Genomic DNA, 19,186 nt, shown 5'->3' with positions numbered 1-19,186 from the left:
CCGGGTGGAGCACGCTGCAGGTTCTCAGTTGTTTTCGTGCGAAGGAGAGAGACAAGACTAGGTGTGAGAGTGCTTTTAATTTGTGAGTGCCAAGCTTCCAGGCATCCAGAATGTGTAATTTTCTGTGGGTGTATATTTGTTTTTGTGTGTGTGAGTGTGTGTGCCTGTGCCATTTTGGCACAAGTGCCTCTCAACTCGGCCAGCAGCCCCATGCTCAGCGCTGGCCTCTTCCCCCGAGCTATTTATAAAACTATCAGTCCAGATGTGTGGGCGTATTGGTGTGACTGTGTGGGTGGGTGTGTGTGTGTGTGTAAGCCCGGTTTACTGAGTGTTTTATTGTGGTATCGTTCACATCGCATCATCACTTTAGTTGGATTCACAGGATCGTCTGCAGCCTGGTGAAAGCTTATTTATCTGTAACGCATCAGATCTATACAGCGAGGCATGGAAATGTCACTCCGTCTGCTGTGAGTCAGCACTGCAGCTGAATTTCAAAGCTACTGGCACGGTGATCACCATGATAAACGACCACTCAGACTCCTTTTTTTTTATGCACAAGTAATCAGTTTATGCTCTGTAAAATCTGGCCACAAAAAAAATGACAGAAGATCAGCTCATGTGGTCGTGTTACTGGTGTGAGGTGGGACAATTACGACCTCTCGGCCATCGATATGAACAAAAAATCAATCCCGGTTTAGCATCCAAGTATTGATGTAAGGCCTGGTTATGAGACGTTGCAGCACCGTTGCAATAGCAAAAGGTGGTTGTGTGCACCTGAAGTTAACTCAACAATAGAGAGATCTGCTGAGGCTTTAAGAAAAGTGCTACAAAAACAAATGGGCAGGCACATGGTAGCAAAACTGGTAGCTTTCCCGACCAATTAAATCTAGTCTAAGTCAAATCCAAGACCAGGGGCCAGACTCTCCAAAAAGTTCTTACTAATAATCTTAAGATGTTTCGTAAGAGGAAAAAAATTAGAAGTTCATAAGAATGTTCTCAAGTGCTATTCCCCAATGTAAAATTATTAAGGTATTAGCCTACTACATTAATCTATGTTATATAATCAAATTTGGCTCTAAATGAATCAAAGATGTTTGGAAAAATAGCTTACCTTCACACAGCATGTGGTGACTTAAGACGACCTTTACCTGTCTTAAAGTTACGATACTATTTAAGAAAAATAGTAAGATAATTTCTTTCAAGAATCCCATTTATTCTTAAGAAAAATCTTAAGAATAAAGTTGAGAACATTCTTAAGGTCTTTTGTTTGGATTCTTAAGATATTTTCGAATTCACAAACAAAATATTCTTCTTAAACCCAAACTTAAGAAAAAAAGTGGCACTTAAGAAGAAATTTAATCTTAAGAACCTTTGGAGAATCCGGCCCCAGATCCAAAGGCAGCAGCTGGGACTGGACCATATATTGATATTGCATCAGTATCTTGATATGAGACTCTATCATGTGACATTCTAGGTGTTGTAGAGGCTGCGTTACAGTAAAGAGATGCACTTTTCTCAATTAGACTGTCAGACTGTTGACTGTAATCTCTTGTGTGTAAATATCTTAAGCATCCCGACCACGCTGTCATAATGTCAGTATTGAGGTATTCAGTCAAAGACGTCGTGCTCTGATTTTGTCCGTATCACTGAGTTGCAGGTTCCGTCCATTAAATTGCTTCTTGTCCTGCGGGAGAAAATAAAGCCATTCCCAAATAAAGTGACCCATATTTTCTATTTAAAGGCTGGAAAAAAGTTGAGTCACCGTGCAGCCGGTCGCTGGTGTCCGAGACAGGACGGACCGGCGGGAAAGAGTGAAGCGCCCCTCGAATAGTGTGTAGGCGTCAGGTGATTCATCCTCTCTCTCTCTCTCTCTCTCTCTCTCTCTCTCTCTCTCTCTCTCTCTGTGTGTGTGTGTGTGTTGCTACGATCGATCTCCCACATTCTCTCGCACAACCTCCTACTCTCCTCTTTATCTCCTCATTTATTCGTTTATTTGTGTCTCTCTCCCACACACACTCCCCCTGCCCTTGTTTCAATGCCTCTCTCTCTCTCTCTCTCTCTCCCCCTCTCTCTCTCTCCCATGCCTCCCTTCCTGTGTTTCTCTACCTCTCTCACCAGAAGGGTACTGCACAGCTAATTTAGCAGCCTCAGGGGGACGGTGCCTGCGTATGTGTGTGTGTGTGTTTTCCTTCAGTCTTGTAAAGCCAAGGAGGATGGAGGGAGTGTGTGTGAGAGAGAGAGAGAGAGAGAGAGGAAGAGAATGAGGGAGTGGCGTATAAAGATAGACCAGATGTGGAAACAAGAGAACAAGAGAGGCTGATCATTAGTTTTGATGTGACTGGCGCAGACGCTGAGACAAGGTTTGGCATAATCACTGCTCACCATGGCAACCAACATATGTGTGTGTGACAGAACGAGAACGAGGCTGTGCATATGTGTGTGTGTGTGTGTGTTTGAGAAATATAGACAAAAGGAAATGGGAGATGTGATCAATACGTTCTCTGTATTCATGTGGCACTGAGTGATCAATCAATTTCTCAGTACTACTTTAACACACACACACACACACACACACACACACACACATATATAGACATAATAGCTATGTTTCCATTGTTGCCATCAATTTATTTGTATATTCTGCACACGTTTGATCATTTGGGGAAAAAGATTCCTTTTTTGTTGAAAGTAAAATATGTGAGAAAACGGCATTATAAAAAAAAGTGTTGTGGTGCTTACATTTTTTGCCATTTTTTTTTTTTTTTTTACTGTATTATTTGGCTCTAGAAGGAAATGCCGGCTATCGATCCTGGCTCTGTGTGGCTGAGGCTTTCAGAGGGAAACGTTTTGTCTGCGAAAAGTTGGCCACTTGAGTGAAATCGAAAGAAAGTATGAAAACAAAGTATCGTTCATCCTGACTCTGCCTCCTCCTGCAGCCGGCCTCAGTGTCGACTTTCATTCCTCCAGATGTCGGTCGGTCACATGACGGGCACTGTCACCGTGAGATATTGACCGTCCTCCCTCTTCTCACCCTCCCCTCTCTCCCTCTCTCTCTCTCTCTCTCTCTCTCTCCTGTAGGTGTCCAACCTCCTTCCGCCCCTCTCCTCCCTCTGGATCGAAGGATCGCCCTCTCATCGTCCCCTCCTCCCCACGGACAGGAGAGCAGGAGGATTATTACAGGATCACCCTCCATCCCTCCTCCCCTCGGTGTCTCTCCCTCCTTCCGTCTCTCCCTCCCTCGCTCCTCCCTTCTTTCTTCACGCACCCGAGCGAGGCGACTAGAGCCCGTGTGTGAGAATGCGCCGGTGTCGCGGGGTGACGGGTCCACGTTTTCTGTCCTTCATCTGAACTTTAAATGACTGATCAGGGAGACGGAGACAGGCCGAGGCGATAAAGGAGCGTCGGTTCAACTCCCAGTGCCTTGCTCAAGGCGATGCCAGCAGGGCCGAGGAACCAACCAGCAAGCAAACCCAGCCAGCGCCTCTTCTTCCATCAACCCTTCCGGCTTTTTGAAGGAGGTTTCTCCCGGGACGTCCCGCCACCCCTCCCTGTCCCTCGGTAGCTCCGCCCCTCCCCGGCCCCGCCCCTCTCGCCCGTCGTCCCGCTCGCTTCATGTTGTAAACGTCACCGCTTGCTGAAGAGGACTCCCTCCTTCGTCCTTTCCTTGCTTCCTCCCCCCTCCCTTGTCTTTTTTTTTTTTCTCTCTCTCTCCCGCCACCCTCGCCTCCACCATTCGCCCCTCTCTCGCAACGGCTGTCCTCCCCCCCCGCCCCCGCCCCCAGCCTTCCTCCCCCTCCCCCTCCGCCTCCTCCCCGCACCATCATCATCACCACCACCACCATCCCCATCCCCATCCCCATCCTCACCCACACCATCACCATCACCACCACCAGCTCTCCTCTTCCCCTCCTCCTCTCTCATCCCCTCCCTCCTCCGCGTCAGCGTCGGCGGCTACCATGGCGACCGCCGCCACCGCCTCCTCCTCCTCCGCCTCCACCTCCTCCTCGCCTTCCTCCTCCTCGTCAGCCAATGGCAGCGCCCGGGAGCACCTGCTGGCGGTGCGCCGGCGCAACCCGCACGCCCGGCCGTACACGCTGGGCCCCGAGAACCTCCGCAGCCTATCAGTGCAGAGCGGAGGCGGGGCTTCCACCTCCGTATCCTCCTCCTCCTCTTCTGCTGCGGCGTCGGCGGTCCCATCGGAAGCACCGGGAGTGGGGCTCCAGCGGGCCAACAGCGACACGGACCTGGTGACGTCGGAGAGCCGCTCGTCGCTCACGGCGTCCACGGACCAGCTGACGCTCGGCCACGCCCACCTGGTCATCTCCTGGGACATCAAGGAGGAAGTGGACGCCACCGACTGGATTGGCCTGTACCACATCGGTGAGCAAATGCAAACTCAAGCACTAACGATAAAACAGTTTAAAGTGTCAAGGTAACCGAAAGTTGGAAACAACCTGACCATATCAGATTATTTCCATAATTTCCATAATTGAATTAACCTTAACACACCTTTCAAAAAATAGATTGTCTAGTGAAGAGGTGAATGAGGATTTCTTAATTCTTTGAAAAGAGGTATAATATTTAAACACACATTTTTGTACAACCTGAACATGACTGGTGCATTTACAAAAAAAAAAAAAAAAAAAAAAAATCATAATGAACTGTCATACAGCTACAAATTGTAGAGACTGTTCTCTTCATATTTTTGTTTTCATCCTTGAATGAACTCATGAGAACCAAGGTTATTATCCTTAACCAAAACCAACAAAATAACAAAAACTAGGCGTGGGGAAAAAAACTGAAAACTATACTAAAAATAAATAAATAGGCCTAGTAAATAAAATAAAAATAAAATTAGTTTTTATCTTTGTCAGTTTATTTGGTTCATAGCTGCTAAGGGAATGATTGTGAACTTAGTGTTATTTTTGGCTAAAGCTGCTTGCCGTACAGCCCCGTAGTTTGTCCATCCGCCTTATGTCTGTCTTGGGATTTCACTCAAACTTGTCTCTACGCCGTCTGCTTGTCTCTCTGTCCTCCTGTCTGTCTGTCTGTCTGTCTGTCTGTCTGTCTGTCTCGGGGCGTGTAATAAAAATCGTGGCAGGACAGTGATATGATGGCAGAGAGGCTGCAACTTGTAACTCGCCTCCTCTGCAAGGTTAGAGCATTACCTCAGCCCCGCTCACGCTGCATTAACTGGCTAATGGATTGTGTGTGTGTGTGTGTGAGAGAGAGAGAGAGAGAGAGAGGGAGTACCCTGATGGAAAACAGCGCTGACTCAGCATCAGTAGCATTTAAGAGCAACTTTGCCCGCATGTCTCTCTCGCGGCCGCTACACTGCTGTGTTTATGAGTGACAGTGGCTGCTGCTGTGAGCTACAAGCTGCCCGTCATAACAGCGGCCCGCTGACAAGGCTCTATTACCACACGTGAACGTACAGCTGCAAATCCAGGCCGACACGTTCCGGCCGCTGTGCACATAAATGCACGTCATATAAATGCAAATCAGATCTTTATTATTTCACAGATTGCTCGCTGAAACTCAGGCCGTTGAGGTTTTGAACGTTTGTATGCATGTAACTATCTAGCAGCATGGCATGGTAGTGTTACTATTAAACTTACCATGAATTTTCAGATTATAGGGGGTCCACCTTATTTATCCATGCCCTATGTTCCCAGGCCCGATCATATTTTCCTCAACATAATTTCTTGATACTGGAACGTGTTTTCTAAAGCTTATCTTCCTCAGCATAAAAAGAATAATACCTCCATTACATTAAAAATGCATAATCTGATCATAGGAGTTCAGTAAATTATATCTGAAATGGTGTTTGAAAATGGCATATCAAAAAAAAGCAACAAGGGAACATAGAGCCCTGGGCAACAGAGATACACTGCTGGTTATAGCCCAGCACTGTGATATATCCAAAATTGTCCCCCTGTGCCAACAATTTAGCCGCACTTGACATTTTAGCAGCAGTTGGTGCTGTCAGTGTTCATTATGATATGTTGGCTCAGTTTAAAATGTAAATGAAAAGGCTTGTCTCTGATAACAGCCTCTGTCTAACAAATGGCTGGTGTGTGGCCGCTGACATAAATAACACAGCTGAGCTGCCGGGAGGTTTTACGGTGACATCCTGCGGTTCTCGGGCCAAGGTGAGAAATAGCAGCTTTCAGCGGCAAGTGAAATACACACAGCTCACAGAGGCTGAGGTCATCTCAAACCACCAGAGGCCGATTTTCCGTGTGCCAAAGAGAGGGAGTGTCTGTGGACACTCTTTGTCCACCTCTAGGGGGAGAGGGAGGGGAAAGGATAGGCAGAGGAAGCCGGTGAAAAGCGATCTCTGCATCTCCGTCCTCCCAGCCACTCTGCAGCTCTTTGGCGGTATTGACCCAGGCAGGGGAATTTCTGGGGCTTTTCCCCCCAGGGACAAGCACTGTTTCCAGCCTGGCTGGCAGCCATGCTGCCCTGGAGCCACTGGAGCTCCATAGCCTCACCCTGCTGTTGACCTGTGTGTGTGTGTGTGTGTGTGTGTGTGTGTGTGTGTGTGTGTAGGAGAGAGAAAGAAAGAAAGAGAGCATGAGGGTATGGTTGTGTGTTTGTGTGTGTGTCAGACTATAGTTTATGATGCCTGGATGGCTGCAGGGTTATCAGGTCAAACAGCTGTCTATATGTGTGTGTTGGCACAAAAGTGTATGAGGAATACTTATTAGCTGTCACCCACAAAGGCCCAGGGATTATTGATGGTGACCTGCTGTGACAGAGGAGACATACTAACTATGTGCCCACGTGTGTGTGTGTGGGTGTGACATTGTTTGAATGTGTGTATGTGTGTGGGAAACTCAGTTTGATGGACATCAGCATTGATCCGGTCGGACACGAGCCATTTGTCACCCCTTGAACGGGACGCAGAAATAATGTGTGACGGCCTGGCAGGTACAGACAGGAGTGTAGTTTATGAGCAGAGGGCAGATGTGTGTGTGGCACAGAGTTTCCCTCCTTTCACTCTTGTGTGTGTTTTCAGACGGGGAGCTGGTGGCCCCCAGGGTGATGTGTCAGTGCAACCAACTCCCAATCCCTGTGGTGCAAAGCCACGCCAAAACCCTCACAGTGATCAGAAATACAAAGTGCAAAGTTAGATGCAGGCTTATATTGATATGGTGATATGAGACCAAATACCATCTGGGATTCTGGCTACCATAACACGCTGATATGGCATAAGCTTGTCTTTTCATGGTTTGAAAGGCTGTGTTACAGTGAGGGATCCACTTTTCTGAACTTCTGTTATTGGCCTCTACCTGCTTAGCCAGTATATTGGCATTACTAAGAATTTTTCTATGTAAATATGAAAGCACCAACAGTCTTCCCTACAGTATCATCACAATATTGCAGTATTTCTTAATATTTCACCGTGCAAAATGGGACTACATTTTCAAACTCTGTAGTAAATAGGATGAAATGCAGGCTGTACATGCCACAGTATCCAAAATTATATTCGGTGCATTCCCAATATGATGCTGCATTCAGGACAGGTGCATAAAGAAAAGGACGTGACAGGTTGGTGCATGAAAGAACCATACACAGGATGTCATATTCATCTACCTTTTTAAAGAAACAGTTCACTTAAAATAGCCCCCCAAAATGAATTTCACACTTATCCCCAGAGCAGTTTATCCATCCAAATAGTTTCTGTGTGTATCTAGGGTTCTCATTATCAGGATAAGGGCTTCTTTGTTATAACTGGAAGATGTTTCCACGCTGGAGTTCAAAATAGCGCACTTAGCATCCTAAAATTAAACCATTAATTATCAGGCTCTTGGTATTCGGTCGTTGCCGCAAAGTTTGTGCAGGCATAACGGTGGCCGGCAGCTGCTTTACATTGATTCAGCCCGTTAGGCCGCTTCCATGAAACACCTATAAATACGACGGCAGCAGGGGCGATTTAGGTCATTTTAGGTCGTGGGAGTGCTTTGGGTCCACTAATGGAAGTTGATGAAAAAGCGAGGAAATCTCACAGCGCTGTTTTTTTTTTGTTTTTTTTTTCCCCTCACATGGTCACGCCAAATGAAGGCTCCAGGGAAGCGCTTTGCTGTGGCTTATTGTTGCAAACGGCGGCGCTAAAAGTTTGAGTATTTTTAACCTTTGGTGTTTGGCACTTTGACGGGTAAAAATATGCCAAGCTGTCAGGGGCTCAAACACATTTATTATTCTGTGAAATGCGGCGCGTAACCTTGGTCTCATGTGCTCGCCTTTATCTCCGTGTCACCTTGCTGCATGTTAATTATTTTTTACGTCTTGCCCAGCGTGGGATTAATTGTTAACGGCAAACTTCTGTCGCCCAACTTGGAAACTCATGGGATGGACCTCAGTGTGTGTGGTGCAAATGGCTTAAAATTGTGGGTGTGTAATTTGTGGTTTTTGCCTGTGTGTGTGTGTTTCCCAGATGAGACGTGTGTGGCCAACGTGTGGGACTCCAAGAACCGAGGAGTGAACGGCACCCAGAGGGGACAGATCGTCTGGAGGCTGGAGCCGGGACCCTACTTCATGGAGCGTGAGTGGACTTCAGTGTGTGTGTGTGTGTGTGTGTGTGTGTCCCGTCCCTCAATAGTCTTTTGTCTCTATGAATTTTTCTTATTCCTCTGTTTTTCATATAGTTATACATATGAGTATTATGAGTAAAGCTAATATGTATTGTCTATTCAAGTATGTATTATATATTATGTGTGTAAGGTCTAGTATAAGTTTATAACAGGTATCATGTTAAGGTAGTGAAGCAGAGGAGGGTAAACATCGACATATACAATGAAATTCATATTATACATCATACTGGAATGAAGTTAGAGAACACATAATAAATACTTTTCTCAAAATAGAATTGATTTTTTTTTATTTTTTTTTTTTACTCTAGGTTAGTAAGTTCAGAACAGTTAAGTCGGCCAAAAAGTGAGTGATTCATTTACTCACTTTTTGGCAGGCAAGCCTAGCAGCTACTGTCTGCAGGTTTACAATTTGGCAACATCTGGGAAGCTGATTGCACAGCGGTGTGGTGTTTCCTCACTGCGCCTCCCACAGATCACCTGTCAGTCAAATGGTGGGGCGGGGCTGTGGCGTCGTTTTCAGTCCGAGTCTCTGTAGGTGGCGCTGTTTTCGTCACTGCTCAGATTACCTACCTGCTTTAGTTTTTGTTTTTTTTTCTTTATGAGGCAAACTAAGTGAGGGATTATTTGGTAGCTGATCTTCTGAAACTCAGAGCGTTTATGTGTGTGTGTGTGTGTCCACAGCGGAGACAAAGATCTGCTTTAAGTACTACCATGGTGTAAGTGGAGCGTTAAGAGCAACGACACCCTGCATCACTGTCAAGAACCCCGGAGTACCAGTATGTACCGTGTGTGTGTGTGTGTGTGTGTGTGTGTGTGTGTGTGTGATCTGTCCTCTGAGCAGCCTCTTTTTTCCTTGTCTCCTCTTTCCTCTCCCTTTCTGCTTCCTTTGTTGCATTTTCTCATTTAAAACCGTCCCATTCCTAATCCCTCCACTTGATTGGCTGCCAGCGGCCGGTGATCTACCCAGATTATCAGATGCAGATCCTCGCTCTCCCACCAGCGCAAGAAATAAACACGTATGTGCACACGTCCGAGTCCGATTGGCGACAGGTGGCGTCGAGGGGAGATGCGGCGTGAGATTGAAAGCCTCTTAGCATGCGTACCGCTCTCTTTCCTCTTTTCCTCTCTGTCTCTCTCTCTTTCTCTCTCTCTCCATTACGATTCACCTCAATCGAATTCAGCTCATCTCTCGCTTCATGGGCATGAGAGCAGGCAGGGCAGGCCGCCCCATTAGCCCGGTGTTGATGGGATCGATGGTGCAGCCGGGGTTTATTAGGTGAGATATTGTGGACTGGGCGTGCGGCATCCACAGTCAATAGAAGGAAGCGAGCGGAGTGGAGGATGGAGGCGGCCTGCGTCTAGGCAACATGACTCCAAGCGACTGATGTGTCACCTGCTGTCACTCAGCCGCCCTCAATCTCACACCCACAGCAGTGTCTTAAAGGAGCAGTTCATCCAAAATGCACAAAAATTACATTTTCCCGCGTGCCCCAATGCTGTCTGTCCAATCAGAGCGTGTTGTGTGATTTGGTGAGGTTTCCACGTACTGGTTACTGCTTTTACTCTGTTGCTAATTTTACAGTTTTATACCAAAACTGATTTTGCTTTTTTTTTTTTTTAAGGCTGATATCGGTTGATATCGGTTGGTAGTATTGTCTTTTTTTTTCTTTTTAATTAACCATATTTTATGAGTGTTCATCGGTCTCCTTGTCCTTTCACTTCTTATTTTATCCTTATTTGTCAGTCAAGATGTAAAGCACCTTGAATATCATGCATTTGTTTGAAAGGTGCTATACAAATAAAATTTGATTGATTGATTTTGTTTTTTGACCTAATAAGACATAGAGAGAATGACAGTGAATCTGATAGACCTCAGTCTTCATACACTGTATAATTTAGCCTACATATAATTAAGTGGATGATTTGGCCCTTGCTTTATGAGTCTGATACATGATAATGAGTTCATTCTTGGCCCAACTATTGCAGACTTGATTGCTGATGATCTCCAATACGAAGCAAATTCAGGAGTTGTGTTGTGCCTCATGAGGAAATAGCAAAAATGTTCAGGTTGTTGGACAAGTGGAAAAGAATAAGCACCGCAGGCAGTTATAGATTCTAAAAAAGGCACACTTGGGTCCTTTCTGCCTCAGGAAAATGTCCCCTTTTAGATGAAACCATGATGATTTTTTTTTACTGTGCTTTTATTGAATCAGCCATGTCCTTTTTTTCCCCTCTCGTCTCCTAACTTGAAAACCTCAAGTGCTTGATTTATTTGCGCGTCAGGAATTGTTTGTGTATCCTTTCTCTGCGCTGTAAAGTTCACCTTGAAACCCTGAAACTTTATTTTTCATCGCTCTCATCCCATCTCTGTCAGTCTCCCTGTTTGTTTCTCTCTCTCTTTTTTCATGATCCTGTCTTCCTCCTCTCCTCTGTCCCTGTTTGTGACGTGCAGCTTTGATTTAAGCGGCGATGTCATGTGAGGACGTATCTCTTCCCGGCCCACTCGTCTCTGTGAAGTTCTCTCTGTCTTCCCCTCTCCCTCTAGCTCTCTCTCTCTCTCTCTCTCTCTCTCTCTTTTTACCTTTCATGCTTCATCTCCCTCTCTGATGAAACAAAATATGAGGGAACATCAAAACGTTTCTCCGGGGTTGGAGTCGTTTCATTCCACGGATTAAATTGGAATGGGGGCCGTGTGTGTCGCCATCGCTCATGCCGCTCTCCCATTGGTTGCTTCCCGGTCAGGTGGGCGGCGAGGGCCAAACAGAGGACCAATCGGGGGCCGAGCACTGTCGCAAACTTGTCAGCTTCACCCTATCAGGTGAGAGGAGAGATTTGAATTGTGGTGTACGTTTTTGGAATAGTAAAAAAATCCACACACACACATGCACATACCTGAATGTGTGTTTTGTGTACTAGACATCCGGGCGGTGGGCCTGAAGAAGGGGATGTTCTTCAACCCGGACCCCTACCTGAAGATGTCCATCCAGCCGGGGAAGAGGAGCGGCCTGCCCAAATTCACACACCACGGCCAGGAGAGGCGCTCCTCCATCATAGCCAACACCACCAACCCTGTGTGGCACGGGGAGGTGAGCAATACACACACACACACACACACACACACACACACTCTCTAGGGCATCCAAAAAGTCATGAATTGTCTAAATTTGACAAAGCAGCTCTTCTGTTCCTCCGGTTCTCCGTTTCTGTGTGATCTGGCAGAGTTTCCAGTCTGCCGCAGTCTCTCCAAAAACAATGACACGGATACTCGGCATAATTCAGAGTTCAGCGAGGAACTATTTCCTGCCAAAGAACACTGGCAAACTCTATCTAGCCCCAAATTTGTACTCCTTACGGGTGGATGGATACAGTTTACCAGTTCTTTTTTTGGCAGGAAATAGTTCCCAGTGAAACATGAAACCTTTTCTCACCCCGGGGCTGTGGATTATTGATGTGTATTTTTGGATAAACTGTTGTTTAAGGCATCAAGGTTATTAGGCTTTGGTTGTGTTTTTTAAATGAGTTGCATTTTGATTGAAATTAAATTGGAGGTATTAACATATGATTTACATTCAGTGATACCTCGAGTGTGAAACAAAGGACAGTGAATCTTGGTTGTACAGTATTTACAGATACATATGAATATATGGAGAAAAATCCATTGCATAGCTCTGGTGCATGTGGTTTTAGTAGCATGCATGTTTCTAAGATGTCCTTTTAAGACAAACAAAATGCGATAAAAGAAGAGAAATAAAAAAAAAGCCAACTGGAAATGCAAGTAATATAATGTTTATTTCTGCCTTTCCTCTCTCTTTTCTTCTTCACCCATCTCTCTCTCTCTCTCTCTCTCTCTCTGTCCGTCCTGCAGAAGTACACCTTCGTAGCTCTGATGACCGACGTGTTGGAGATTGAGGTGAAGGATAAATTCGCCAAGAGCCGGCCAATCATCAAGCGTTTTCTGGGTCAGCTGATCATCCCCGTGCAGCGGCTTCTGGAGGGGCCGACAGCCGAGTGAGTGCAAATCCCTCCATTCACACTTTTTGACTGCGGCATGTAGTGTTTTTGTCATAAATAAGCAAAATATGGCACAAAAACACACGAGCAGATTGAAGGATTGATTTTAGACTTAGATCAATTTGTTTGGAAAAATGAACAGTTCACTTTCTTCAGCTTTTTGCACTGTTGCCTCATTTTATCCAGTTCCTGGGAAGAGGGTTATAGTTAAACATTGTGATTCTTCCCCAAAAAGAAATGAAGCACCGGTTTGTTTTCACCTCTGTCTCCAAATGAAGTGTAATTTAGTTAAGCTTCATGGCTCAAAGAGTGGCCGATTATATAAATAAACCGGCCTGTGCAGGTCGGGGGTTCGCTTCCCATCTGCAGGATTTTACAGCCCATAATCCAGGTCCCAGGCTGGTCTTGTTGTCTGAGAGTCTGAGAGCCAAAGTGTCACAGGTTCAGTCCTGTGCAGCAGCCAGCATGTCCAACAGCATTTGTCCTGTTTAAGTGTCTTTGAGCAAGAAACTGAAGCCTTGAAGTGGACTTTTTTTGCCATCCTGCTCTTAAAAAGCCCCAAACTGAACAGAATCAGCATCTCAGATCTTCTTGCCACTTTTGAATCCTCGGATCGTGTCGAGGCATCTTGCTCTGACGTCTGATGATGTCTGCTTTTGTTTGGTTTTTGAAGTCCTCTCCTCGTCTTTTTCTTCTTGCCATAGTTTTCAGCCTAACGACCAATAGCTGCTATAAATAGTGCCTCCTACTTGCTTGTGGTGTCGCGTATGTGCTGAGAGGATTTCAGACTCAGAAACAGTGATGACAGACGTTTGACCTTCACAGTTTAACCGCAGTAACTCAGCATAGATGAGTCAATACTGATCAATACTCACCAATCAGCTCATTGTTCCAGCATTGATTTGGTATTGATCAACAACTGGGAGCACACCATTGAGGATTATGTTGATTATATATGTAGGTGTGTGAGCGCATATGTGTATGTTTACTGTCTATATATGTGTGTGTGTGTGTGTGTGTGCCTCATTGTGTCTATATGATGTTTTCCCCAAAATATAGACTGTGTGTGTATTTGTTTATGTTATTGTAATGTAATGCAGCTTTTAGTATTCAAGTCCTGAACTGTTTGTTGATGTGGACATATACTAAATGATGTGTGTGTGTGTGTGTGTATGGACAGTGACCAGCCGGTCAGCTACAGCCTGTGTCGTCGTCTGCCGACAGACCACGTCAGCGGGCAGCTGCTGTTCAGAGTGGACATCACCTCCACTGGACATGAAGGTGTGTGTGTGTGTGTGTGTGTGTGTGTGCTGATGCTTAAATGATTAATTGATGAGTCAGTCCAGGGAACATTAACTGAACTTGACTGTAAATTTAATAACCGGTTATATATTTGAATCATTTATAATGTAAAAATGCCAAACATTTGCTGGTTATATCTGATGGTTGTGTTTTTTTTTTTACACTTCATATCTTTCTAAAATGAATACCTCAGGGTTATTTTTTGCTGGCTGGTCAGACTATTTCACCTTGGGCTCTGCCTTTTTGCTCTCCATTTTTCTTTTCTCCCTGTCCATCTTTCCTCCTCCTCCCTCCCTGTCCTCCCCTTCTCCCTCTCCTCTCTCCTCCAGAAGCCTCTCCAGACGCCGTGGGCACCATCTTGGGTAGCAATGTGAACGGAGACCCTGGTAGTCCCTCTGACGATGAAGACCTCCCTCACCCCTCTTCATCCTCTCGCGTCACACGAGGACCCTCCCCCACTGGCTCCGACGAAGGCTCCCTGTTGGTCAATGGTGCTTGTTACTATGGCGATGACAGCGTGTGGCGGGAGCCCGGGCAGACGGGAGACGATGATCTGGGTGCTGTGGCTTTGGGCGGCCACACCCACCGGCAGGTGTCGCTGAACGACTACCTGGACGCCATCGAGGCCGCTAGAAGCCCCGGAGACCGGCTGCCGCCGGGGCCTTCGCCAAAACTCAGGTCCAGCTTCCCGACGGACACGCGGCTCAACGCCATGCTGCACATAGACTCTGATGAGGATGAGGAGACGGCAGGGCAGCACAGGGACCAAGCGCAGGAGGCAAAGCCACAGCAGACCGCAGCAGAGCTGGCAAACAGCACGCAGGCGGCCGCGGGGAGCTCAGCTGCTTCTGCGTCCGGACAAGGAAGTGACGGATCAAAAGGAGGCCCAGAGCAGGAGCCTGAAGCTGCAAACAGGACAGGAGCTGCAGCAGAGGCGGGAGCAGCAGCCAGTGCTGGGCCTGGAGCAGGGACCGCAGCTGCTGCTGGGACAGGGGCTGAGCCTGGAGCTGGGCCTGCAGACGGGGCGGTCGGTGGGACAGGGGCTGGTGCCGGAGTCGGTACGGAGGCTGGAGCATCATCAGCCGTGGCTGAGACCGCAGCTGGAGCTGGGGATGCAGCCGGGGCATCGGCCGAGGCGTTGTGTGTCTCTGGAGCTGCAGCCGAGGCAGAAACGATCCCTGCCTCCTGCTCCGCCCAGGCAGCAGGGGCTGAGGCAGACGGAGGGGCTGAGGCGTCTGCAGGGGCTTCTTCCGCGGAGCAGGGGACGCCACTGGAGACTGAGGGGGGGTGTACCTGCCAGGACCAGAGCAATACGCCCGCTCCAAACCAGGAAGTACCCAGCAGCTTCTCGCTTTGTGGTGCTCTGCTGTCCCCCATTCAGGTGAGCAGCTCTGCTTCAGATGACTCGAAGCTAAATCTACTAATATAACATGTTGCTGTCTTTTTAGTATGAGTATTGTATTGTCCTCTTGAAGTGCTGAGCTTTGTGCTTTCACAAGCCCAAACATGCATCACCAGGACTGTATCATTACAAATATTTGTTGATGATGATGATCATGAATTTAGACAGTTTTTAGGGATCATAATGGCTGTGACTTAATTAAACTTAGGATTAACAGAAATAAAACCCAATTTATTTCTTCTCTCCTCAGGAAGTGGAGATGAAACATGAAGTGGCCCCTAAGGCTGAGGAGGAAGGGGTGGAGTCATCGAGCAGCGAAGCAAACGGACCAATAGCGGCAGCCGCTCCCACCACGAGCAGCGTGGCTGACGAGGGGGGCGGGGCTACCGGGGGCAGTGTCGCTGAAGCTGGTCAGTGGCAAACCTGACGTGCATGTTTGTGTCTATTTGTCAAGATAAAGCGTGAACTTCTCCAAAATGTAACACCCACGCAGTTTCACCAGATGTCAGAATTTTGTTGAATAATAATAATAAAAAAATTTAAGACATGATAAATTATTATAGATCATTTTTCAGTGCACCCAGCCAGTTTAATAGTGCACTGTGTGAGGAAATCCTACAGCTCCATTGTGTTATTTTCTGTAATTTGATGCTGTTTTCTGACCCTGGGACAAGCCCAAGCGATGCAGAAACACATGGTGCACTGTCACAGAACATGACAAACCACAGGAAACATTTGCATAGGTTTCTTTGGGACATCAGGGCCTGCTTGCTGTTTTTAATCCACCGGGCGCAGCTCCACTCTGTTGTTTTTGTCTTGTCTCTGTTCCGTGGTGGCAAAAAGCTCATAAAGCACTGTTAATTACAGGAGCGACAGCCAGCGGAGGGGATGGGGAGGTGGAGCAGGGTGAGCGGCAGGAGGAGGAGGAGGAGGAGGAGGAGGAGGAGGGAGGGGAGGTGTGGAGGAGGAGGCGCTCCATGCAGGCCTCTGGAGGTGTAGCCCAGAACCAGGAAGTGGCCGGGGCCAGAGAGCCAGCTCACCAGAGCGGGACGGCAGTGGGGAGAGAGACAGGTGAGGCGCAGGCTGGATGGGATGTTGGAATATATGAGAGATTGGAATATGATGCGTTTTCATTATGAGGATGCACTCAGCACAGCGAACAGAGATGGAAAAGAGGCCTTCATTATCATCAGACTGAGTAAAACCACACCGCTGCACCGTCCACAGAGCAGCTCCACCGCAACACTGCAAAAACTCAAAGTCTTACCAAGAATATTTCTTATTTCAAGTCAAAATGTCTTATTTCTAGTCAAAATATCTCATTACACGTAAAATAAGACATGATCACCTAAGAAATAACTTTTTAGACAATTTTCATTTGTTTCAAGTGAAAATTTGCTTGTTTCTTTGGCAAAATTTGCCAGAGGAAATTAGCCTGAAACAATTGAAAATTGTCTAAAAAGTTATTTCATGTCTTATTTTAAGTGTAATGAGATATTTTTACTAGAAATAAGACATTTTGACTTGAAATAAGACAAATATTGGTAAGATTTTGAGTTTTTGCAGTGAAGTCTCCATCTCAACACGTCAGCTGGTCACATTCAGTGTTCAAGTCCAAAGTAAAAAACTGAAAAAACTGCCAGTGGGATGAGAAAAACCCACTTGTTTCTAACGCTAATCGGCTTGTTTCCAGAATTTTCTTGAATCAAATGTCAGTGTCTTGATCCTGGTGGGCTGATCTGCATTATTCTGCCTTGTTTCAACAGATTTGTACTTGTTCCCAGAAAAGAACCTACTGAAAGTGCATTTGAAACGACTGGCAGATTTTTTTTCACCTTGTTAAACCAAAAAATTAGACTGAATATGAGACTAAATGTTTTTTTTTTTGTTTTGTTTTGTTTTTTGGCAGTGAAGCAGTTCAGTGCTTTGCTCAGAGGAACCTTAATACGAGTTACTCAGAGAGTCAGGGGTGTTACTCATTCGGTGTTTTCACAGTCAGATTTTCCACTTGCACTGAACTGATGACTTTGCCGTCACAAGGCCACTTGCCCTGTCCCTCAGGCTACGCTCTCATGTACTCATCTTACACGAACTCAGAGTGAGGCTGGGAAGTAGGCGGCAAATAAACTGAGGACACGTCTAACTCAAAAGCCTTTGACTACACGGTCCACTCACCCTCCTATAACAAGAGTTTTGTATTTTTCCACTGGCATTTTTCTAACCCAGTTGCCTATGAATGAAGTGAGGATCATGTCTGTTAATATTAAAGCATATGAATTAAATCAACAATAGTTTTGCCCATGCTGCGCTCTGAATCTTGTGTAAGAGCATCAGAACCATGCAAAATTTCAGCTGGCATCTCTCCAGGGCAGAGGCTTGACTATCAGGGATTATTAATAAAAGACCAGCGCGTTACACAAACCGTGGAGCAGAAAAGGTTGGAAAAAGCAACCAGAAGAGCTGAGGGATTACAGAGTGAACAGTTCTGCTTATTTAACCTTTTGGAAGGTATTAGGTAATAGTAGATGGCACCGCTGTGACTGAGGTGAGGGGAATAGGAGATGAATTGAGCTGCGGGTGCTGACCTTGTGCTTGGCAGATTATGAGGTTTTGGGGCTTTAGTGATGCCGGGGGAGTTAAGCTCCACAGGAAAATAGTCGCCAGGGGCAAAAGCTCGGCATGTTGTAAAATCAGCAAAGCTTCCTGGAAACGAGCCGGGGGAAACGGGCGGATACAGGTGAATCTTGGGGAGACATTTCTGCTTTTTTTTCTAAATGTAAAATGATGACAAATGTCAGTTTTTTTGAAGACAGTATTCGTTTCATTCATTGTGTGTGTGTGTGTATGTGTGTGTGTGCGCGCAGGTGCCACCGCCCAGGTCAACGGTCACCAGTCTGTTCGCTCCCTGCCGTCCGTCCGCCATGACATCAGTCGCTACCAGAGAGTGGACGAGCCGCTCCCACCCAGTGAGTGTGTGTTACCCTGTTCAAAATGCAATAAGTAACAACTATTTAAAGCACCTCATCAAAGTAATGTAACCTACTACAGCTGATTACTTTTGTTTACTTCTCTAACAAATGCAGTGAGCATGCAAAGGGAGGTGGGAATCTTTTTTAAAGAACAGGATTTAAACTCGAGTTTCTTTGGAAATGAAAGCCTTTCTTGGAGCTCAGTGTTTTGTGCTATTCACTACATCCTGAGTGTAAATAGCTATTAAAACTTATGTAACGTTTGACCACGAAATCATTCTCAACGGGACTCAAGATGAAGCACGAGCTCTCCTGCTGCCACCATGCCAGGCCTGAGTGGAAATTTTGGGATGGTGACAGCGTTGATGTGTAAACATGAAAGGCCTGGGAACAGCAGAATGTAGAGCCAGACGATCAGAAAACATCGTATTTTTGGATTGTTGGTGCAACTAAACTAAGCGTTGTTTTTGTGCCTTCGCTGTCCCGTCATTGTCTTTGCAGCTTAACTAAACACTCATTTTAGCGTCCCGCCTTTTGGTTGGGTTCGCGCCGGGACAATCAAAATAAACAGACCTTCTCTTACCACTAAAAACCAGCAGCAAAACATGACGTGTATTTTGGATCGCTCTCAACCATTAACAAAGCCTGCTAGTATCGAAAGCCTTTGTAGCTGCTGTAAGTGATGAAATATTCATATTTTGCAGTGGGTATTCATCATTTCCAGCCTGTTAATACCTCTGTTGGATTTCTCACCATCACCGAAGAGCTAACAGATGCAGAAAATCAGCTGTGCATCTGTTCAGAGGTGCAGGAGCTTTGCATTTTTCCTGCCCAGCACGGCCTCGCCTCTGTTTATGGGAGAAAAAAAAAAACCCTGATGATGTGATTTTGTTTGCGCATGTGTG

The 19,186-nt window shown here is 46.3% G+C and overlaps 1 protein-coding gene across 1 annotated transcript in view; it reads left to right on the top strand.

Moving 5' to 3' along the window:
* The window catches only part of LOC115370186 (E3 ubiquitin-protein ligase HECW2-like), a 44,918-nt gene that overhangs the window by 7,735 nt on the left and 17,997 nt on the right, over positions 1-19,186 (top strand). Inside the window, 10 exon segments of the mRNA XM_030067092.1 lie at positions 3,079-4,380; positions 8,441-8,548; positions 9,279-9,373; positions 11,340-11,415; positions 11,514-11,683; positions 12,463-12,605; positions 13,789-13,889; positions 14,240-15,291; positions 15,563-15,722; positions 18,177-18,278. Coding sequence (XP_029922952.1) covers positions 3,957-4,380; positions 8,441-8,548; positions 9,279-9,373; positions 11,340-11,415; positions 11,514-11,683; positions 12,463-12,605; positions 13,789-13,889; positions 14,240-15,291; positions 15,563-15,722; positions 18,177-18,278 — 2,431 coding nt within the window. The 5' untranslated portion in view covers positions 3,079-3,956.

Source organism: Myripristis murdjan, chromosome 2, assembly GCF_902150065.1.
Source record: "Myripristis murdjan chromosome 2, fMyrMur1.1, whole genome shotgun sequence".
NCBI classification, from domain to species: domain Eukaryota; kingdom Metazoa; phylum Chordata; class Actinopteri; order Holocentriformes; family Holocentridae; genus Myripristis; species Myripristis murdjan.
Note: the sequence above shows the minus strand (reverse complement) of the source record. Positions and strands in the feature narration are given on the sequence as shown.